Source organism: Schistocerca serialis, chromosome 9, assembly GCF_023864345.2.
Source record: "Schistocerca serialis cubense isolate TAMUIC-IGC-003099 chromosome 9, iqSchSeri2.2, whole genome shotgun sequence".
In the NCBI taxonomy this organism is placed as follows: Eukaryota; Metazoa; Arthropoda; class Insecta; order Orthoptera; family Acrididae; genus Schistocerca; species Schistocerca serialis.
In genome coordinates, this window is record NC_064646.1 from 387389721 (window position 1) to 387414661 (window position 24941).

A 24941-nucleotide genomic window follows, 5' to 3' on the forward strand; every position below is an offset into this window, starting at 1 on the left:
TCTGCCAAAGTGCTTTCTGATGATCTCACCCTCCATGCCCAGCGACTAACTGTACTTCGGTCGGCAGCAGATGATCCATTGACTTTGCAGAAATGTTTGTAAATATTCCCCACGGTTTCTTTCTCTGCAGTGAGAAATTCAATGATGGCACGTTGCTTGTAACATCCATCACCTACAGATGCCATTTTGAAACTGTCCTGCAGCTATGCTATCTACCGGAAGTGACGGAAACTTGACGCCGCTCTCTCAGGAGAATTCAAATAATACATACAAAATGCTTAGCATTCATAGCATTGTTTTTGGCTGAGAAAAAAATGCAGTGCATTACTTTCTGGGGAACCCTCGTAGGTTCTGAAGAAAGGCAAGGAAAATTCTATGAAAAATCATTACCCAAAGAAGACACGGGTTGTGCAAGATCTTTGGCAAGGCACAGAAGAACAGATAATTCTGTACCAGTATGAAATTCACACTTATTACTTGTGCCTGCAATTATAGTCTGAACACTATTATGAAAAATATACACATTTGTAAAAGGGTAGATGAACGGAGGATGAGATGGGCAGAAACTTTTAGAGAAGATCCTTGTCCAGAAAGCTAGTTTCTTTTTTCTTTCCTCTTAAAGACAACTGTACTTACCTCTCAGTGCCCTGAAAAACAGCCTCTGAATTACACTTCTGAACACTTCTTGCTCGCCCCCTCCCAATATTTCACTATCCTCTCAACCTGTATAATATCCTTAGTCATTACTATGTCACTCCAGCTCCCAACAATGCTTGTCTGCCATATTCCTGCGTGATCCAGGTGTAATATGTCTAATACATATGTCCAGCACCTACTCCCAACGTGTCACTCACATTTCATAACTAATCATACAGTCTGTTCACAAAAAGGAGGACAAATCCTCAGGGTGTGGGGAGCACAGGAAGCAAGCTCCACCAATCGACTCCCTGTACATGGTCTATTTAGGTGTGAGCAGCAGCGAGGGGGAAACAAGCTGCACTTACATCATGCAGTCAGTGCTGGCACTACACTTGTGCCCACCCATCAGTATGCTTGCAACAACATATGTATGTTGCAGAACACCATGCATGGAAATGGGATTTTTTTGGTGGTCAAACTTCAGGTTTTATTAGGGACAAGATGGTAGAGTCAAGTGTTTTGGATAGCCCTTGGGCTACGTACCATTTATATAACTAACCGAAGGATCACCTTATTTCAGTATCCTACAGTACAGTGTCTAAGTACGAATATTATACAATTGAACGGCAAATGGAAAAAATAAGCTCTTTTTGCATCTGATGTGGTCCAAGACTCCAAGATGACTATGCACAGCAAATGGCTCAAATTTTTGTGGTATATTCCTAAGATCCAAATCTTTAACAACCTTTTTATTCATATCATTATATTTTTCTGAGATACAACGTTCAAAGTTATCCTACTTTTACACATAAAACACCTACATAGAATCTGATTTTAGGTGAAAACATTGTTTATAAAGGGATGCAGCATGGAAAATATGCTGTGAAGTGTGTGTGTTGCACCTGAGAAGTCCATGTTGTTGTACCGAAGTACATGCAAAATTTTCTTGCACTTCTTGTCTGAAGTGTAAAATTAATTTAACATAATTTCAATTTCACACAAGTAAACTATCTAAATTTTACTGACCAATGTATTTCTATTCATATGAGTTACACACCCTGCTGCAGTAGGGAAAACAAGGGAACCTGCAAAAAAATCGTCCTATCAGAGCACAAAAAGTATGAATATATTTCCGTTTATTTAAAAGATTCTGACTGAAAAGGAAGGTAACAGTTGCCTCATTCTACCTTGCTCAGCACCTTCAAAAATTTTGGCATGTGAATGTATTCACAGTTTTTTATGCTGAGACAGAAGAAGATAGTAGCAGCAGGAAAGAGACAAGAAAGTAATAAATAGTAGAAGATAGGTAGACAGTGGCTGTGTTATAGATCAAGCAAAGAGAACAATGGCAGTGAGAGAAAGAGAGGCACACACTGGCAGTGGAACATAGCTGACAGTGACAGAACACTGCTAGGGAAAGAGTGAAGGAGATAGTGCTGGGGAGGACAGTGGGGGTGGAAGAGAAAGAGAAAATGGAAGTAGGTGAGAGCCAATGATAATGAGGTACAGGGTATATGACAATGAGGAAGAGAGAGATAGCAAAAGTGATGGGAGACTGTAGTAGTACAACAGAACAGATAGTACTGTGGCTCTGCCACACAAGATAACAACAGAGACACACAAAGAGATAATGACAATGAGTTGGGTTAAATGAGTAAGTGAGAAAGGGCAACTGGGAGTGGATGGGTAACTTAAAAGCAATGGACTAGTGTGTCTGAGTTACAGTCAGGGTATCTTGTAGGAGTTTGAGGTGAGTGGCATACTACAAAAAAGTGTGAGCGTGTTTGCATGCCAAACTTTTTGGGAAAAATTTTGAAGTTGCTATGGAAGGTAGAGTCTTTTAAATAAACAGGAACTTTTTCCCCTTTTTTGTTCTGATAGGAGCATTTTCCTGCTGATCAATATAATTTGTGCTCCAATCGGTGTAGACAGATCCATCTAATGGCCACCGTACCAGCTGTCAACTGCTATGTGTTGTGCATCTATGAAAGAAAAACTGAGATTAGGGCAAAAACTGAGAAAGGAACATAGAAATACCGATAGCTTACAGGAGCCATGAAATAGAATTTCATATTTTCATGTTGAATAATGATGCTTGTTACTACCAATTCTGTACCGGTACTCATGAGACCATCATTCCTATAGTGATGTAAAAAAAATTGGCATGTGACACGACTTGTAACCACATTCAGCACACCAATTGAACAACTTACCCACTATTCTGTAGAGGAGTTTTGATAATTGTTGCTGTTATTGTGGCTTTAGTCATGCAGTGAATCACAGGAAATTATTTTCAGTTGATTTCCCATAAACAAGGGCCCAACAGGGTAAATGATACCGTACACGCTTTCCAAAAGCAAACTTGTAGTGGAAACAACATAAGGAATTTTACAATCAACGATGGTGCTTTTACAAAAACACACAAACAAAATTGCCACTTTAAAGTAATTCAGACAAAGGGAAAAATAACTTGAAAAAACTGTCAAAGTGAAAAATCTGAATTAAAATTTCTGGCAAAAAGGGGCAAATTTCCGGTAATTTCCCAGGATTATCTTTCCAAAATTTCTGAATTTTTGTCATAGTGCTCAAACTTTCTTCTACGAACGTTTTTGTTCATCTCATCAAATGAGAGATGTATGGACAACTCTTTTGCTTTCCCACTCGTAACACTCAGTGACCCTATTAATTATTGTTCTTGCTCCATTCTGTAAGGTACTTAAACTTGCTCTTCCCCCCCCCCCCCCCCCCCCGAGGAGTGGAAAGTGTATTTGGTGCTGCCCATCACGAGCCAGCAACCACTTTGTCACTCATCAGTAGAGGTATTAACTTGCAGTACAACACAATACTGCACAACAATTACTTTGCAAAGGCTACACAAGATTTTGTATTAAGATCAGAGATTGGCAGCTGTCAGACACAAAACACAAGCAAGCTAAAGTCGACCAACTTCTGCTGAATTCTGCTGACTAAGAATTAGGGAGCCCTTGTTTTTCTCATTGTGAGCAGATTGTAGGAAGGGCCACCTGTGAGGTTGGACTGGATTGGATTGATGGAGTTAAAGTGAACAAACTAGGAGATCATTGGTCCCTCCATCCCATATTTGTCAACCTGCAAATAGACCTCAGAGAGGAAGGACAAATACGGGTGAACGTGATTGTAAACGACAATCAATAAAACTAAGAGACAGAAGCAAGAAGTAGTCAGAGACGGGAACGAGGTTGTAAGGGGGCCACCAGTATGAACAGGTACACGATCTACAAACTTTACTGCCATCACTAGTCTGTTCAAGGGCGTACCGAATCACCCTGTTGCAGGGTGCGTTGCCCAGCATAATGAAGTCAACACCAACATCTGATTTACAAAACCTCCTTCTCACCAAAAAGCTGTTCTGAACTGTACAGAATGACACATTCAATATAGGCCCCATTCCCACCACCCTGTCAGAGAGACATCTCAAATAGTCCCTGTGCTCCATGTGTGTGTCTTTTCTTCTGTTTCCAACCCACTGAACAATGCCACCACCATGCTTGCCACAGTCATTCTTTTATATTTTCTTCTAGCTCAGTACCTTCCTATCTTTACCTCTTTGTCTTTCTCTAGACCATTCACCTCCCTCTTGTACTACTTTCTTAAAGTTCTCATACAGTCTCCCATCTCCTTCTGTATGCCCAAGCTGCTCCCATGCACATAATCATGTGAGCACATTCATTATCATCTCTCTTTCTACTTTCCAGTTATTGTGTCAGGATAGTGAGCTGTCTCCTCTATTCTGTAAGCAGAAATCTATTTTCATACAGGTTTTCACCCAAGATTAAGTTACTTATTACTTTCATTCTAGTGAAGGTGTCTGTTAATTTATAACAAAATAGTATTACTACCACTCCATACATGACTCGACACTAAGATCTGTATATGGAGAAGTTTGAGTTGACATATTTTACACTAATTATTGGGGGCTTGGGAGGAAATCTGCCATCCAAATGTGGGAGTGAACAAAGAAATCTGTTTGAATCTCACTTTGAATTGATAGCGACCTCCCAAAATAATCAAAGCTTCTTCTAGGTGTGAAGACACAGTGGTAAACAATGAATTCCTCCATTCAGAAACATGATACACAGTGAACAAAGAAAGAATAGAAGTTCAGATATGTGATGGCCACATTATTACATTCAAAAATGCCAACAGTTCATTGTCACATTACTGAAAGGTAGTAAAGGGAAAACACAAGATTATGATGAAGTATTATTTTAATTATGATAAACAACTTACCAGTACAACAATGTAAGCCTCCGGTTGTTTCTCCTGTATTACATTCACAATTTCCATTATTCCTTCAACAATTTCTTCTGGAGTAAATCCCAAATTATTTGTTCCAACATGTAAAACAACAACCTGCACCAATCACAAAACAGTCAATGTTATGTTAGTTATCCATAACAACTCTCTACATGGATATATTACATGTTAGCATCGATGCTCCTGAAAATTATACAAGGCGACGAAACTTAATTTCTCCGAGACTTAAGCACTATTACAAACAATTAAAAAACTGAATACAGCACTATTAACATATGCCTTACTTCTTTTAATCAATCAAACTGAATACAAGCCTGAAGATGGAAGGACACTATATCCTGAACTCATGCTATGAGGGTTAGGTGATAAAATTTCAGGCAGGAAGCGAAAAAACGTGTATTTTCCAGATTTAGTCCTGCATACACTGATCGAAAGTATCCAGACAAACATTGTCCAGTCACATTAATTTGACCATCTGCCACAAGCCTAAACAACAACTTTTTGCAGTGTGGACCACTGTCAGACATGCAGGAAGAGAGTAAATGATGTTCTGGAAAGTATCAGCAGAGATGTGGAGCCATGTTGACTCCAGAGCCATGGCCAGCTGCATTTCTCAGTTGAGTTTGACACGAACAGCCTAACTGATGTGGTCCAACAGATTCTCGATTGGGTTAAAATCCAGAGAGTTTAGTGACCAGGGGATTATGGCAAACTAATCCTGGTGCTCTTTGAATGACGCACATACACCATGAGCTGTGTAACACATTGCACTGCCCTGTACACAGACGCCATCGTCCCGAGGAAAACAACTGGGCATATGGGTGGACATGGTCTCCAAAGATAGATGCATACTTGTGTTGATCCACTTTACCTTCCAGAATAACTAGATCACCCAGGGAATCCCACAAAAATATTACCCGATCATAATGCTCCCTTTCTGGTCTGGTGCAATGATTGTTGCTGGGTGTTTGCTTTCAAACGTTTCACATCATACACACCAATGGCCGTTTATCCCCTGGAGCAAACATGACTCTTGTGAAAAGGCTACCTGTCATCACCCAATGGACATAACGTTGTGGCACTGGCTTGCATACTCTACTCTTTGTTGCAGAAGAACAGTAGACAGCATGGGTGATGAACCACGTGCTTGCTGCAGAGTACCATACACAGCAATGTTCGCTGAACAGTCATCGAGCAGACACCGTTGGTAGTCTCTTGGTTCATCTGGGCAATCAGTTGCTCAACAGTTGTGTCTATTCAGCTGTCTACACCTCCCAGTCATTGTTCACTCCTGACATTGTGGCCCGTGCTACACCAGGTCTCTAGGTGCCCATTTTGGATTGCATCATTTTGCTATGCACGGTATATTTTAACCACAACAGCATGTGACCAATTTCCAAACTTAACTGTTTCAGAAATACTTCCCAAAGATCACATCCTTTGGAACATCTGGTAAGAAGTCTCACTGCTTCCACATTATGACAATGACTGCACTGTTTTCCATGTCGTCCTGAAACAGTTTATGCACCTTCCACCATTAGTGCTGCCAGCCATCGCTGAATGGTTACTGCATGTTGATACTGATCATAGTCAGTGATCACATTAATGTCACTGGACCATATATATTGCTGGACATTAATATGAGCTGTGAGATTTCTCAGGTTTTCTTGGCATGATTTATTAATAGTCTGTTTCCAGTTGAACTGCCGAGTTGCTGTTTCCATTTTGGACACAATATTTCGATGACCGACCCAGTCATTTTTTTCAGGTGCTGCATGTTTTGCTGTGTACTCAAACAAAATGGTTAGCATCTAGTCAGCGATAACACACAACATTATACTTGCATCACCTGAACAAGATAGCCCTGTCAGTCATTGAAATATTGTGACTAAAATTTAAACAACTTGGCAGAATGCAAGTAAGCCCACTATCAACATGAAGCATGTCCACCGTTCGCCTTTATGATGGCTTCAACTCTGCTGGGGACACTTTCAACGAGGTGTGTCAATGAGTGTCCTGGAATACCAGCCAACTCTTTCCCGGGAGCTGAATCCAGAGAAGGTAGTGATGCGTACCACTCCATTTCAGGAATTTCGTTGTCCACAAACCATTGCCTCACAGATGGCGCATTATGACAAGGTGCACTGTCATGTTGATACAGTCAGTCATCATTCCCAAACTGTTCCTCTACTGTATGCAATGAACAAAGCACTAAAATATGTTCATAATCTTTCATATTTAGAATTTTCTTAAGTGCAATAATGGGCCCACATCCTAAAAACATATTATACCTTAACACCATCTCCTCCGTTTTTCACTGTTGGCACTACACGTGATGGCACGCAATATTCTCCAGGCCTTTGTCATATCCAAGCCCTTCCACTGAATTTCCACAAGGTATACTGTGACTCATCACCCCAAATCATTCACTTCCAGTCATCCACTGACCTGCGGTGTTGCTTTTCACGCCACCTCAAGTGTAGCTCAGCACTGACTAAGGAAATGTGTGGCGTATTAAGTGCTGCTTGACCACTGTACTCCATTCTTTTTCACTCACTATGCACAGGCACTGTGCTACCTAAGACTACTGGCAGCACTTTGGCACTCATGTGTAATTCCTTCTGTTGTTTTCATGCAATTTGTAGCAACCACCCTTCGCAATGCTCGACAGTCCCTAACCATCAGCACCTAAAGTCTTACTTAGTCTTGGTTCAGCTGTTAGGTTTGGTTTCGTTTTGCTTTAGGGTGCAAAAAACAACTGGGGTCATAAGCACTCAAGTCAAAAGTATACAACACAAAGACAGGGAGGGGTTAAAAAATGACTATACATCAGTCCCAATTGACGTAAGAGAAGAAAGCTAAAAAGAAGTGCTTGGAGAAAGGGCTAAAAAAGACACCATACAGAAACGGAGGTCTAAAACTAAAAATTAAATGGCCTTTGCCATATTGCTTTGGCAGATTAAAAGTAAAACGTGGTCGACAGCCCGTGCGTCATTTGCTAAAACGGCCGATAACTCAGACGGCAAACCCAAGCAGGAACGTAAAAGGTTAAAAAAAAAAAAAAATGGACATTCCGTCAAAAAGTGGTGGACAGTTAAAACTTGGGTGCAATGTGTACAAAGTGGTGGGATAGAGCCACTAAGCAAATGACGATGGCTAAACGGGCAGTGACCAATACGCAGCCTAGTTAAAATGACCTACTCCCGGCGGGAGGGCAGAGAGGGCATCATCCAAGCCACTGGGAGAGGCTTAATAAGCCAGAGCTTATTCCCCTGAAGGGAGGACCACTGGTGATGCCAAAGACACACCACCTCCTGACAGGCGGTAACACAGAGATCATTGGAGGGAATATCAAACTAGCAGGCTGAGGTATGAGAACTGCAGCCTCGGCAACAGCCTCGTTTCCTGGCAGACCAACATGACCAGGAACTCTCAGAAATATCACACTGCCTCCACCAAGAGTGAGCAAGTGACAGTTTCCCTGGACCCACTGCACTAATGCCGAGTCCTACGTGAACGACAGAAGCGAGCAATAGTGCACGACAGCTTCAGATGACGAAACACAACCGCAGGTGTAGTTATGGAAGTGTCCTATGTGAGAGACATCTGTGTCGCTGCCTGTCTCCTGCTGCAACTGACGACGTTTGAATTCAAACGTGTTTGAATCTTGTCGCTGCAGCATGCGCGACAGAGGACAACAGCCACGTGTCTTTTCGGCAAAGCAGTGGAGTGGACGCGACGGCAGCTATGAATTACTTAACATCCGATTTTAAGAAAACTACTCGGTGAAAAAATTGGTTCTTCCACATCTTATAGCTCGATATCTTTAAACGATAAAGGTCGGAATTTATTTTCGTTACTCATCATAGTTACTGTGCTGCACAAAATTGAGTACATGGCTGCATGAAATTTTTAAGTCTTTGCAGAGGTAAAACCACACTGTGTAGACTTTCCATATAGTTCATTTAAGGCCATACATTATTACGTATGAAACGTAACAAATATGTCTAAATTGTATTTAAAGCTGAGACCAGTAGGATATTTCTTTTCATTCTTGAGATATTGGTTGTAATAGCCATGGACGGGCCGTTCACAGCGCCTCCAACCTTTCCTGTGCTTCAGGAATCAAGTGGCCGAAAAAATCATCGTATCTCATAAACGGTTCAAGATATCGAAACGGCAAATTTTGGAAATGACAGTACACAGAAACGACTATTTTATCATATGATTAACAAGCAATACGTTTTTGTAAATGCGTGTGCAGAGCCAAAACAAGACACCCTGTAACTTAAGCCATGAGGTTTTGTCCAAATTTTCATAGCTAAACAAAGGGAGAGAAACAGGTAAATGGAGTATCAAAGTGACCAGCATGAGGTCTAGTTTGGCATGAAAATATTTAACTACTTGAAAGTAATCAGAGTAATTAATGAAAACTTAATCAATAAGCTGAGGAAAAATTGAAATATTTCACGAAAAGCTGCTGCCAAACTATGTAAATGAAGTGTCAAAAATTTCATCTGTTCAAGACCTAGCTACTTTGATCATAAAAAGATACATTGTTGCGGCATTTGAATGTCAAAAAGGCTTCCTTCGAATCAAGTACATTAGGAAGGCAAATGAGGAGTCAGTAAGATCATGCTTTCTGAATAAAACTTGAAACTAAAAGATGAAAGAAATCAGTCAAATATTTTTTGAAATGATTTGTGTAAATAAATATTTAGATCAGAGAAACATTCTACATGCTTTTGAATGAGGCTCAAAATCGTGAACAGAAAATTAGGTGCACCAAACATTTCCCTACTATTTTTTACTTTTAGGCAAATCATTGCACAAAACGTTTGACTTTCTTTTCAAAAATTCTGTAAGCTTCACTTTTACAGACTATTTAGAGTAATTGAAACGCTAGTCCTTAACACTGACTGCTGATGAACTATATTCGCAACATCAAATATCTGTAAAATTTCATGGTTCATTGTAATTTATTAGGAATTAAATGTGTGTGATATAGTGGGATAGGTGTGAAGATCAAGGTCTTTGGCAAGACCTTAAAAATATACTTAGCAATGCAATATAAACAGTATACATAAAACTTAGTATACAGAATTGTAACTGAGTCAGTAAAAATATAAGAATGATTTAGAATCGAACAGAGGACCATTTCCTATCACGTAATCACTAACTGTAAACGCTACCCCTACACCACAGCTAACTGTTATGTTATTATATCAATCTGTGTACTTATATTTGTATTTGGCGTAGTTAGTCATGTAGCAGTCATTCCTCCGTTCATTTGTATTTAATTTATTTATGAGCCAGTCGAACGCTCTTCTGCTCATTCACGTGTATTCGAATATGTCTGGTGTTCTTCGTAGCTGATATTTATGAAATTCTCCATGGAGATTGCTCCCTTTGTAAACTTCATGTACAGCATTTCTTTTCACTTTATTTTCTTAAGTAAACCTAATTCTGTAGTCTTACTCTCCAGCCACAGTATTCTACAGGTTAGGGACGCCATTTTATTGAAACAGCTGGTAGGCTCCGAGTGGCCATCTTGTAGTGCAACACAGTTGCTCGCACGCAGGACACCCAAGCTTTTCGCCCGATGCTGCTGCTTGTTGTTGGAGTGTCGTGTATCCAGACTGTTCGCTCTCGCTCACTTCTGTCACTCACGTAGGACACGGCCTAAGGGACGGGCAGTGCACCGTGCACATAAACTCTGAAGGGCACCGAGTGAGTCTGAGCAGAGGACACAGTTGAAAAGGCTGTGTCATCAGATGTACTCCGTGGCCTAATACAGGGTGGGGAGCTCAGCTGTAAATACTGAGCAGTGTGCCGGAATCTGATACTGAAAGACACGGGTGGCAATGACGAAGGTACCCCAACACCACAGTCAGTCTGTGAGCCATCAGTGAATACAAGGTACTATCGCAAAGTTCCATGGGATGGTCGTGAAACTGAATGCGATACAGTGGGACTGGAGTAGTGTCCTTTGGAAGCGAATGAAGGCCAAAGTTAACATGGGTCATTTCACAAAGCAAATGTGGTGAAGGGTTCACACCCACCGCAAAAGTTGCAGATTAAGCTGCCGTAGCAAGTGCTGAAAGTGGATTCCAGGAGGTAACAGCAAAGAGGGACATGCCCCATTGTGGCAATCAAAGGAATCATCTAAGAAGGAGGCACGGGATGGGTGGCCATACACGACAGACAAACGGCATGTGTACCTGCTGAGTAGAAAGTCATGGCGGTAGAACAGTGGTAGTTCAGCAGCTTCAGCATACGAACTCCCAACCAGGCTAGTGTAAAAGGCGCCAGTGGCCAAATGGATGCCATGTTGGTGGATAGTGCTGAGACGGCATAAGAGGGATGGACGAGCAGACACATGAACAAAACACCCATTGTCAAGTTTCGAACAGACAAGGGACTGGTACAAAAAGAGGAGGATGGTTTGATCGACACCCCAGGAAGTACCATTGAGGATACGTGGGACACTGAGGTTCTGTGTACAATGGCTGCCAGGTAAGACACATGGGAGGACCAAGAGAGTTTCTTATTGAGCATGAGCCCCAGGAATTTCGTAGTTTTAATGAAAAGAAGGGCAACATGCCCAAGATATAAAGATGGTGGGAGAAACCAATTGCATCGTCAGAAGTTCATAAAAACAGTTTTGTCAGCGGAAAAGCAAAAGCCATTGTCAATGTTCCAGAAGTGAAGACAATCAAGACATCGCTGAAGATGCTGCTCAGTGAGACAGGTCCGTGAAGAACTGCAATAGACAGCAAAATCATCAACAAAAAGGGACCCGGAGATGCACAGCGGGAGGCAGGCCATTATAGGGTTAAAGGCGATATAAAAAGAGGACGACAATCAGGACGGAACCCTGAGGCACACAATTTTCCTGGATAAGGATGTCCGACAAGGCAGAACTCACACACACCTTCAAAACTCGGTCTTTTAAAAATTCCTGAAGGAAACAGGGCAGGCAGCAACGGAAGCACCAGTAAGAGTACGGAGGATACCAGTTCGTCAGGCCTTCTCCACATCGAAAAACATGGCTACAGTCTAGGATTTCCGCAGATAACCATTCAGGACATGGTTGACAAAGTAACGAGATGGTCAAATGCAGGACACCACGCATGAAATTCACACTGTGCATTTGTCAATAAATTGCGAGACTCTAACCACCATACCAGCCAAGCATGAATCAACTTGCAAACGTAAGATAGATGGGGCGATAGCTAGAAGGAAGGTTTTTGTCCTTACTGGTCTTAGGCATGGGTATGACAATGGCTTCACGTCAACGTCCAGGAAATGTGCCCTCTGCCCAGATGCGGTGGTACATGTTAAGTAGAATGTGCTTGCCCGCAAGAGAAGGGTGCTGCAACACCAGAATGTGGATTGCGTCTGGCCCTGGGGTGGAGGATCGGGATGAACTGAGAGCATGCTCTAGCTTCCTCATAGTACAGGCGGCATTGTAGCACTCACGATTCGGTGAAGAGAAGGGTATCGCCCAAGCCTCCTCTGTTTGTTTCTGATGGAGGAAGGCAGGGTGATAGTGGGAAGAGCTTGAAACTTCCACAAAATGGCGGCCCAAGGTGTTGGAGATACCAATAAGGTCCATGATGACATTTTATGCTACTGTCAGGCCGGAAATTGGGGAATGTATCCTGGTCTCAGAGAGCTGTCGGAGGCTGGCCCACAGGACAGAGGAAGGGGTGGAACTGTTAACAGAACTAGTGAATGAACTCCAGCTAGCTCTTTCGCTATCCCAAAGAACGTGACAAGACTTTGCACCCATCTGCTTATAATGAATGCAGTTTGCCATCAGAGGATGGCAGTCAAAAATGCGGAGCGCATGTCTCTGTGCAAGAACTGCATTGCGGCATGCCTCAGTCCACCAAAGGACAGGGACACAACATGGTAAAGAGGAAGTGCGAGGAATGGAACGTTCTGCAGCAGCAAAGATAATGTTTGTGACATATTCCACCTGTTAATCACAATTGGGGAAATATTGTTCTACGAAGGTCGCCAGGGAGGAGTAAAGCTGCCAGTGAGCCTTAGTAAGTTGCCATTTGGGTGTGCATGCAGATGGGGTGGGGGTCTGCAAATGGATATCACACAGGCAATGGTCACTGGAGTAGGTGTCAGAAAGAACGAAACACCCAAGATGATAGGTAAGCTGGGCAGTGCAGAAGGATAGGTTCAAGTGGGAATAGGGGTGCAAAGAGTCGGAAAGGAAAGTGGGTGCTCCAGTGTTAAGGCAGAAGAGGTTGAGATGTATAAGGTCAGCCAAGATGGCACCTCTCTGTCGGGTCCTGGGAGAACCCCAAGGAGAAGAGGTTAAGTTGGATAAAAAGGTCTTTTATGAACCTTGACACGAACATGGTAGCCATGGAAAACCAATGCAGCAAGCAGTAGTTGTGCTTGAGAATCAGAAGTAGTCTCCAAAAGCAAAGTGCCATTCCGTAAACGAGAGCAGGATTTCACAGAACCGGCAATTACAGCAACACCTTTCTGAATAATAAACGGATTTACTGTGGCGAAGGACTGACTGTCGTCAGTATGTGAGACCACAAGGAACCATGGTGGAGCGGGAAGGGTCTTTGAATCATTAGCCTCATTATGTTTACGTTTTGTAGACGCTGATTGTAAAGATGACCGACTCATTGCGAGATACTGACTCATTGTGAGATATTCCCCATGACTGCCAGCATCTCCAATGGTGCGCCCCTTCCAACTGGGGGCCCCCTTCACAAGTGGGTGCTCCCACCTAAGGTGATTGTTCACAACTCAGGTCACACCTCCCTAACACCTGACAGAGGGACCAATCAGCAATTTGGGAACGTCGCAGCTCAGGCAATCACCCCTCCTTGGGCCTGGCCTGTACCAAGGTGTATGTGTGTATCCTACCTGTCAAACCGGGGCTGGGAATTACGCGTTATGCGGGCCGGCCTTCAGGAGCACACAGAGAGGAAGAAGAAAAAGAGGAACCTTGAACACTGAAATGGAGGAATGAGAGGAGAAGGGAAACAAAGAAAGGAAAAGGGAGATAAAAACATGGGGAGACTGTTTTTATGTCAGCAACAGACAATGCAGAACATTCCCAACAACACCCCAGACATGTTCCCCAACAGAGGAGAAAAAGAATAGCAATAGGATAGACATGCATTACAGAAGGGAAAAAATGCTGCAAAGGCTGGGGCCCAGCATGAACCCACCAAAGAGTGGCGAGCCCTTGGGATCAACTGTGGCTGTTCCTTTGCAGTTCCAATTCACAATCACATCACCAACAGTTGACTTGGGAACATTTAGAAGGGTTGAAAAGTCCCTGATGGATTGGTTATTCAGACAACATCCTATGACTGGTCCACATTCAAAGTCTCTGAACTATTCTGACCAACCCATTTTGCCGTTACTACAAAGGGACAAAGGACACGCGCAAAAACTTACTAGAATAATAAAACCCATCATTATCTATAAAACGTAAAACTAAATTAGCCAATGAGGCATTGTCAGCTAAAATTGATGGCAACGAGCCCAGTAACTGAAGAGTCTGTCACAGGGCAGCCAAAGAAGGACAGGCCACCAAGATATGGGCCACTGTCAGCCAGGCACCCCACCGACACTGAGGTGGGTCGTCACGGCGCAGGAGGTAGCCATGTGTCATCCAAGAGTGGCCAATGCGGAGCCGACAGAGAACCACAGAGTCCCTGCGAAAGGCCCACGTGGACAGCTTCCACACATTCGTAGTTTCCTTAATGGCACGCAGCTTGTTGTGCATGCTGTGGTTCTGCCATTCCGTCTCCCAAAGCCGCAACACCTTGCAGCATAATACTGAAGGCAGGTCAGTTTCAGAGAAGCCTATCTCCAAAAGCGGTTCCCGCATAGCCTGTTTGGCCAGCCTGTTGGTAAGTTTGTTGCCTGGGATTCCGATCTGACCTGGGGTCCAGACAAACACCACTGAACGACTGGTCCGTTCCAGGGCATAGATGGACTCCTGGATGGTTCCTACCAAAGGTCAATAGCCTGTAGGCTGATCAAGGAGTCAGTCAACAGGAGAAATGACTCGCCTCGCCATGAGTGGATGTGTTCAAGAGCACGAGATATGACCGCTAACTCTGCAGTGAAAACAACGCAGCCATACGGTATGGAGTGCTGTTCTATATGTCCTCCAAGAACACAGGCAAAGCCAACATGATCATCGCCCATCGGTGTAAACCACTTCATGGTCCCGATACATGTCGAGAACCGAGAGGAAGTGACGGTGGAGAGTCATAGGGTTCACTGAGTCCTTAGGTTCATGTGAAAGGTGCAGGCGAAGCCGTGGCCTAGGTGTACACCATGGAGGTGTTCGTGAATGAACTTCAAGTATAGGTGGTAAAGGCAAGGACGCCAGTTCGGAGAGAAGGGACTGCACACAAACTGCAATTGTAAGCCCTGACCTGGGCCACCGAGTAGGAGATAACTGCCATGGGCGGGAAAAGGAGACGGTAATTCAGATGCGCAGGAGAACTACAAATGTGTGCAATGTAAGGAGCAATTGCACACGCCTAACCTGCAATGGCGGGACTTTAGCCTCCACCAGGACGCTGGTCACCGGACTCGACCTAAGAGCTCCTGTTGATAAGCAAACGCCACAGTGGTGCACTGGGTCAAGTAAACGCAATGCTGAAGGTGCCACCAAACCATAAACCACTGCCATAGTCATAGCAGGATTGAACAAGTGCTCTGTAGAGGTGCAGCAGCGTAGAGCGATCTGCACCTCAGTCGGTGTTGCTCAGGCAGCGGAGGGCATTGAGGTGCTGACAGCACTTCTGCTTAAGCTGACGAAGGTGAGGTAGCCAAGTCAATTTGGTGTCAAAAACCAATCCTAAAAATCAATAATGTCTCCACTCCAGAGAGTGGATCACCATTAATGTAAAGTTCTGGTTCTGGATGAATGGTACGACATCGACGGACTTTGTGGTCAAAAACTGAAAACCTTGGTCTAGAACCCATGACTGAGCCTTGTGGATGGCTTCCTGTTGGCACCGCTAAGCAACACCAGTACTGGTGGAGCAGTACGAAATGCAGAAGTCATCTGCATACAGAGAGGATGAGACAGACAGCCCTACAGCTGCTGCTGGACCATAAATGGTCACTAAAAATAGATACAGAGCCCTGTGGCACCCCATTCTCCTGGATATTGGGGGAACTCCGTAGGCACCAACTCAGATATGGAAAGTATGAAGCAACAGGAAATTTTGGATAAAAATTGGGAGCGGGCCTCGGAGACACCACTCCTATAATGTGGCAAGGATATGATGTCGCCAGGTCGTGTCACATGCTTTTCATAAGTCAAAAAAGACTGCAACCAGGTGTTGGCAACCGGAAAAGACTGTTCGGATGGTAGACTCGAGGGACACAGGATTATCAGTGGTAGAGCAACCCTGGCGGAAGCCGCCCTGACATGCAGCTAGTAGGCCACGTTGCTCCAGGACCCAAGCCAACTGCCGACACACCATAAGTTCCAACAGTTTACAAGGAATGTTGGTGAGGCTGATGAGCAGATAGCTACCCACATCAAGCGGGTTTTTACCGGGTTTGAGCATCGGAATGATGGTGCTCTCCTGCCATTGTGATGGAAAGACACCATCGCACCAGATCTGCTTGAAGATGACGAGGAGATGTCGCTTGTAGTGAGATGGCCCAAGAGCAGTGTCAGGGCAATGTGCAAGGGCACTGAGGAGCTCCCACTCTGTAAATGGGACATTATAGGATTCACTGTGAGTTGTAGTGAATGAGAGGACTTTACCTTCCAGCAGCTGTCTGAAAGTGTGAAAGGCTGGTGGTAATGATTTATGATAGAGGGCGCTAAACAGCAAGGTCATCAGCGCCCTGAAAGGCTGGGGGTGGGGGGTAATTCTCCGACACTGAGGCTCGAGCAAAGTGCTCAGCAATCGTGATTGCGTCGGTAGGTAACACACCATTTATGTTAACACCGAAAATACATTTGATCCTTGCCCAGACTTGGAAAGGTGACGTATGGCACCCAATGGTCGACACACATCTCTCCCAACACTCCTGCTTCCGTCGTTTGATAAGTTGGCAAACGCGGGCACGGAGCCGTTGCTCCAGGGAAGGGTGCCGCTTATGCCGCTGTAGAGCTCGCCGACACTCCTTAATTGCTTCAGCGACTTCCGCTGACCACCAAGGGACTGCCTTTCGCCGGGGGCATCCTTATGAGTGAGGGATCGCATTTTGTACCACAGAAAGGATTGTTGTAGTCACCTGCTCAACCATCACAGCAATGTTCCTGTGTGGGGGAGATTCAACGGTGACAGCAGAGGTGGAAGTTTCCCAGACCGCCTTGTTTAAAGACCACCTGGGCAGGTGTCCGTGTGCCTGATGCCGCGGCAGTGACAGGAAGATGGATAAGTGGTCACTACCACACAGGTCGTCATTTGCTCTCCAGTGGATAGATAGGAAAAGTCCAGGGCTGCAAATTGATAAATCAATGGCCGACTAACTACCATGTGCCACACTGAAATATGTGGCGGTCCCAGTATTTAAAAGGCAGAGGTCGACTGAGACAGTGAAGTTTCAACATCTCTGCCTCGGCCAGTAAGCACAGTGCCGCCCCACAAAGGGTTATGGGTGTTAAAATCTTCAAAAACTAGGAAAGGTTTAGGGAGTTGATCAATCAGTGCAGCCAATACATTCAGGGGTACTGCATCATCTGGAGGAAGATATATATATTGCAGACAGTTATTTCCTGCATCGTCCTTATTCTGACAGCCACAGCTTCAAGACGGGTTGGAAGGGGCACAGTTCACTATATACTGAGTTTAGGACAGAAACGCAAGCTCCACCTGACACTTGATTATAGTCCCTCCGGTTCCTGTAATATTTCTAACAGCTCGGGAGGGCAGGGGTCCGCATTTCCAGGAACCAGATTTCCTGGAGGGCAATGCAGGATGCAGGTGTAAAGCTTAACAGTTGCCACAGCTCAGCCAAGCAGTGGAAAAAACAGCCGCAATTCCACTGGAGGATGACGTCATTGTGAGACTGGGAAGGCATGGAACATTCAGTGAGGCAGTTTATACCTCAGGGTCACCTGCTGCCACAGACTTACTGCATGAGCAGTCTATATCCACTGTGTCTGAGGGTCCAGCGAGATCTAGGACCTCAGTGGATGCCAGAATCTCCACTTCATCCTCAGGTGCAGAGCTTGTAGGTAGCGGTGGTGTGGGTGCCACCGCAGTTCCCTTGGTCTTGGGGATCTTCTTTTTGGATTTCTCTCACTGCTCCTTGGGTTTCCCTGGCTGGGAGGACTTCACTGATTCAGTCTCTGGGACTGAGGATGAGTGTAAAGCTCTACGACCAGCTGCTTTTGGGCTCTTCAGCCACTGGCGGGTGTCTTCTTTCCCACTAGCAGAAACCTGAGACCCCTTCCCAGCGAGGAGAGCTGAAGAAGACTTCTCCGGCTGAGAAGTGGGGACTGGTGTCCCCAATGGTTGGGGGGGGGGGGAGGGGGGGGTTATGCTCCCAAAGTAAGTGGTGCAGGAGCAACAGGGAGGGAAGTGCCCCCCACCATCAAGGGGGCCAGGTGTAGTCTTCCGGCTCTGATAGGTGACTGGGGACTGAGATTGACGGGGCTGATGGGGCTAGAACTGTTGTAGTGGCGGCGTAAAACGATGTCATACGTACAGGATGTAGGCGTTCAAACTTCCTCTTAGCCTCCTTGTATGTAAGTCGGTCCAAGGTCTTTAACTCCATGATTTTCCTTTCTTTTTGGAGAATCCTGGAGTCAGGTTACAGAAACATCCCCAGCTTGTCACAAGCGGGTAATGTCAGTGACTGGGCAGGGGATGCTGTTTTGATCAAGACTGACCCAGATCTCATTTTGGACAAGCCCTCCACCTCCCCAAACTTGTCCTCTAAATGCTCAGGAAAAAAAACTGAGGCTTCATCGTCATGAAAGATTCCCCATCAGCTCTCGACATACAAGGTGCCGGGGCAAATAAGAGCCTCTGCCATCCTTAGCCTGATGTTCCTCCCATGGTGTGGCCAGGGATGGGAACGATTTAGGGACGTACTTCTTGCGTTGGATTGAGCTCGTGAATGCTTAGAGACTGTTGGTGTTTGACCACCTGAAAGAGATGATGTACTACACTTCATCGCATGTCATCTACCCTGATACCACCCACTCCAACCAGGGGCCCTCTCTACGGGCGCCACCCAGCCACAGCAAAGGTCACCTGGCAGGATGGCCATTGCCAGGAGTCCTGATGCCCCAGAGTGACGGGCATCTACTCCTTGGAATACGTAGGGAGTGAATGGCGCAGGCATCAGCAGAGCAATCCCTGTGTGGTCAGGGGGCTACAACCAACAGAGTACATGGCGGCCCCACCACAACGGACTGGCTACTGTGCTGGGTATCAGGTGCAACCAAGCAAAGAAGTCCATCATCATTATCAGCGTAGAAAACGATACCGCACAGTTGTTGGAAAAATATGCGCCCAGGAGGGTAACCTTGCCTGACAGTTGGAGAATGAGCACAAGAGCAGATCCACGTCGACGAAGGATGCGATAGGTCTCAGCGCATGATGGACATGATGCACCATGTAAGGTGCCCTTCCCCAGTTGGCTCACTCTTCGGGAAAATTTTGAAAATTTGGGGTCAAGCCCTACAGGGGACCATCACATAAAGGTCAAAACGTGTGAGACTCCTTTAGTAGACTCTTACGAAAGAATACCTTGGGCTTATTCTAACCCCCAGAACCACAGAGGGTAGTGATGGATGACTTCAATGCAAAAGTGGGAAAAGAAGAAGCCTTTAGAGAAACAGTAGAAAATGAGTCTGCATGAGGTGTCGAATAGAAATGGATGAGGACTTACAGACTTTGCCATGGGCAATGCAAGGATGGTGAAGAGTACATGGCTCCAGAGAAAGAACATAAGGAAAGCCACATGGCACTCGCCAGATGGCACAACTTGTAATCGAATTGACCATGTGGTACACAGGGGACATGCGTCTGACATCGCTGAAGTTGATAGCTGCAGGGTGGCTGACTGCTATTCGGATCACTATGTTAAGAGTGAAACACAGATAATGCATAACCATCTATAGATCCTGAGGGAAGAGAAAAGCTCCGCAAATATACAATGTTTTCAAATTGAAAGAGAAGGGAGTATCAGAAAAGTATGACACCAAACTGCAGAAGAAGTGTAGGCTAAACGAAGCCAAGCTCTGGAAAACATTGAAGGGAAGTGGAGTATGATTACAGAGGCTCTACAAGAAGCTGAAGAATAAGTTTTAGGTTTAGAAGAATGGATGAAAAGGGCAGGATGGTATGATGAAGATCTTAAAAACACAGTGGAAGAGAGAAATGAGGCAAGGAAGAAAATTATTAACAGAACAACACGATCTAATACAGAAGAATTCATGAAGAAAAGGAAAGAGGCAGATAGGATTTGCAGCAGAAACAAATGAGAATTAGAAAGGAGATGGATTAGGAACTAGAAGAAGAGAATAATGATCAAGAAGTAAGAAAATTCTACAACAGAGTTCAGGAACTGAAGAAAGGCTTCCAACCACGTACGGTATTCTGCAGAGATAAAGAAGGAAATTTTATAAGAGGTGAAGAACAGGTTCTAGACTGATGGGCTGACTATTTCAGTGAGCTGCTGAATGTCACTACAAAAAGAGAAATTCTGGAAGAAAATGAAATAGAGGGTGGCCAACTGTGGCAGAATGTTAGGATGAAAGACCTGTACCTATATCAACAAAAGAGGAAGTTAGGAAGGCAATTAAGAGCCTGACGAATAATAAGGCTCCAGGTATTGACAACTTTTCAGCATAGATGATCATGGAGGTGAACATGTAACAAGATTGGTACATCAGCTGATAGTGGAAATATGGGAAAGGAAGAGATGCCAGACCAGTGGACCATGGCCATTATATGCCACATTCATAAGAAGGACAAAGCAAACTGTATTGCAGTATTGCTTTAGTCAGTGTGGAGTACAAAGTATTAGCCAAAGTCATTGCTATGAGACTTGCACCAATTACAGAAGAAATACTCGGAGACTACCAGTGCAGTTTCTCGACAGGGCAGATCAACAACTGACCAGATCTTCATTATAAGGCAAATAATGGAAAAGTGTTGTGAATAGAATGTGGTTGTACACCAGCTTTTTGTAGACTTTAAACACGCCTATGATAGTGTTAAAAGGAAAAAACTATATGACACCTTAATGAAGATGGAATTCCCAAGTAAACTTATCAGTCTGGTACAAATGACTCTCGCCAGCATAAAATGCCAGGTAAGAGTAGAAGGAAAACTTTCTAAAGAATCTGAGGTCAACCAAGGGTTAAGACAGGGTGATGTAGTATCCACGCTACTCTTCAACATCGTGTTGGAGAGAGTGATGCGAAGGACGGAGATTGAAAACCAAGGTGGCACTCTGTTTAACCGTATGCACTAAAATCTAGCTTATGCCGATGATGTGGGTACGCTGTCTAGAAGCTTGAATGAAATGGAAGAAGGATCTGACGGACTGGAAAAGGAGGCAGAACAGTTGGGACTTAGAGTAATCAAGATCCTTCAGTCACATAGCCTAAGCAGAAAATCCAAGGTGACTGTCTACTGAACAGTTATAAGACCAGTGGTAATGTATGGCTCAGAAACATGGGCAATGACTGTAGCAGAAGAAGAGCTCTTGAGAAGATGGGAGAGGAAAGTCTTAAGAAAGATTTTTGGAGCCCTGTATGAGGCGGGGCAATGGTAGATAAGGAGAAACAAGGAACTGGAAGAACTGTATAGAAATCCTGACTTGGTGACTGAAATTAACTCTAACAGATTGAGATGGCTGGGCCATGTAGAGCGAATGTCAGAGGCTAGAGCTGTCAAAAAGATTTACACAGGAAATCCAGGTGGCAAAAGGAGCAAAGGGAGACCCTGGAAACGATGGCGGGAGGATGTGGAAAATGATTTGAGAAAGATTGTAGTCATCAGATGGAGGAAACGAACAGTAAATCATCAGGAATGGGCTGTGATCATCAGAGAGGCCAAGGCCCTACATGGGCTGTAGCGCCAAGGAGTAAGTAAGTATGACGTACAAAACTTTTAGGCATGTTTATCACAACAAAATGTAAAGCCCAGGCAACAAAACACTCCCAGGAACTAAGTTCACACATTTTATTTTGAGAATCATTTCTAAAGTTTGGCCCTAAGAAGGGGCTAGAATAGCTTACTTTTATTATACATGTGTGTTGGTGACAGAAGGTAAACTAGGAGACCTGCACACTTATAGCAATTACTACAGTTCTAACACTTTGAACTGTGGGTCCCTCCATACAGAACAACTCTTATTCAAAAACATGAGCCACTTTGGTGTCATTCTTTACAATGCACAGGCACCATACATAAAGCAGTTGGAGAAGAGATTTGCTTTAAGAGCAGAGTTACAAACATTTCTTTTCAAGAAAGGTTTCTACAGTGTAAGTGAATAGATTACAGAAATACAAGGCCCCCATTTTTGTTGAGCACTTTTTAATCTGTTGATAGATTTCCTTTGAATGTCTTTGCAGAAGACTATTTCTGCAGTCAGTTTCCTGTTTTCTCTGTTTCAGATGCAGTGCAATATACAACTTCAGAGAAGGGAATCAGGTGCAAGAATAGCTGTGGCAGATACACAGCTTTGGTAGGTGTTAGTCTGTTTATACTTTTCTGAAGTGCAATATAACAAAGTTTATACCAATGATTATACTTATTGCACATGATTTAACATTCTTGTAGACTAGATACATGTGGTTTTATTTTCAAATAATATATCAGACGAGATGGCTAATGCACTGTTAATACAACAGACTCAAATTAGCAAGGAGTGGGGCTCATCCCCTCTATGGCTAACCTTGTCTTGAGTTTCCATTGTTTTCCCACACTGCTAAGATGAATGCTAGGATGGTTCCAATTATAAGGCCATGTCCAGCTTCCTGACCCATCCTTGCTTAATCCTATCCTAGTTTGTATACTTTTACATGTGTATAATATATTATTTCTACTCGCCAAGCAGCACACACACACACACACACACACACACACACACACACACACACACACACACACACACACACACACACCCCTGCCGCATGGTGAGTAGAGTTATTATCTATCTGTTTACATTCTATTATCAATAATTGATTATTTATATTATTATATATATTATTTCTGTAATATATCAGACTCTTCTGATACTGTTATGCCAAATGATTAAAGTACAAATAAGTAGATACAAATTAATGATTTTTTCCTTCTGGTGTTACAAAATGAACTTCAAGTCAGAAACACTTCCATTTTATGCAGTTACATATATACAATAACAACTAAAATAGATACTTATGGTGTGAAGGAGGATAATGAATCTAACACTGCTACAAAAACACACTTCCTTGCACATTTTTACACTATTATGTGGAACGCAGGTGATGGAAAATGTTGCAAAATTTGGTTAAGTGGACTTGAAAATACAACTCTTCTGCTTCGACCAGTCTCACCATTCTCTACAGTGTTTTTTTGAATGAAGAGTGAGTTGGCAGACATTGCTATTTAGCTGTCTTCTAAATTAGCTTGGAATACCAGTTTTGTTGTGAGTTGACAAATGCAATAAATTTGTCATGACAATCTTTGTCTGTAACAGAACACGTTCTGCAGACATAGTTACAATCGTGACGAAACCTAACTTGCAATTGGTCTGACATTTTCAAGTTTTTAAGATGTCTGAAGGTATAATAACATGAACACCCCCATCCCCAACATCAACGTCCATGAGGGACGCAATGATTTGGTAATTAATTTACACGTGACTGTATAACACAATAATCACAATAGTGATTACTAAGGGCTTAATTAGTTGCCACGTTGATAGCATCAATGGTCAGCAGCTGATCTCTGATTCGTGTGTGTGTGTCAGGTGACCATTCACCATCTCCAGAAAGAATTTTGAGAGAAATGTTGATCATAAAAATTCCACAACTTATAAGGAATTCTTGCATAAGAGGGGAGGGGCCAACTTTGCATGCAAACAGGACACATTCTTCCAAGGACTTATGCACATAAATTTTGAATGGTGGATAACATGATTTTATACAATTTCTCACACAGAAAGTATTCCAGACCCTCGAAAAATTTGGACAAGAGCGAGAGGGTCCTCAATTGCATTATTTTTTCTTCATGTTTACCATAGCTATCTTTGACACTTCTGTAAGTGTGAATGAGTTTGCTGGCGGGAATACCTAGATAACTGAATATGCATGCTGACTTGAAATTGTTCCATTGACTTAGTACAGACCTTGTAATTCACAGAAATGAAACAACTGAACCTACACAGAACCTTCACCATTCTTCACACTTCTAAGAACAGCAGTGGGTTGTACAGGCTGGTGTAAAACTAAAACCAAACAGTACTTATCAGATAGGAATGTGAACCAATGTCCCCTTGGCTTCTTTGGATTATTTTATTAACAATACACTGACAACTGCGACAAAACCATTAATGATTATGTTCACAGTTCCTGTCATGTTGTTATTGTTGACATTGTGTTTGAACACACACAATATTTTCATTACAAGATCCTCACAGTAGACAACACAACCATTCGGGGCCAAAGATAAAAAGAGTGATTACCTTAGGGCTAACATGGTCTAATTCTCCATTTTTAATCCGCCACAAAACATGCTGTGTTTGATCACCTCCAATACCGAAGTTAAGTGAATGCAGCGGTATAAAGTCTTTGATCCACATCTCACTGTTGACAAGGTTTTGTATAATTGAATCTCCGATGAATATTACTTCAGGTTCCTTTTCTTTGGTCTCTAGGAGGAACCTATTATGCTGAAAGATCGCAACAAAAACGATCTTACACAATAGGATCTCAACCAGACTACAATAATATGACAGATGTAATAATTACTGACACACAGGAACATAACCAATATACAACACCTAGGCCGGTTCTACTTAAA

General features: G+C 43.6%; 1 protein-coding gene across 1 annotated transcript in view; it reads right to left on the reverse strand.

Annotated features, from left to right (window-relative positions):
• The window catches only part of LOC126418455 (platelet-activating factor acetylhydrolase IB subunit alpha1), a 76403-nt gene that overhangs the window by 51135 nt on the left and 327 nt on the right, over positions 1-24941 (reverse strand). The window contains exons 2-3 of the mRNA XM_050085221.1: positions 24604-24810; positions 4909-5031 (exon numbers count right to left, since the gene is read on the reverse strand). Coding sequence (XP_049941178.1) covers positions 4909-5031; positions 24604-24810 — 330 coding nt within the window. The remainder of the gene's footprint in view (positions 1-4908; positions 5032-24603; positions 24811-24941) is intronic.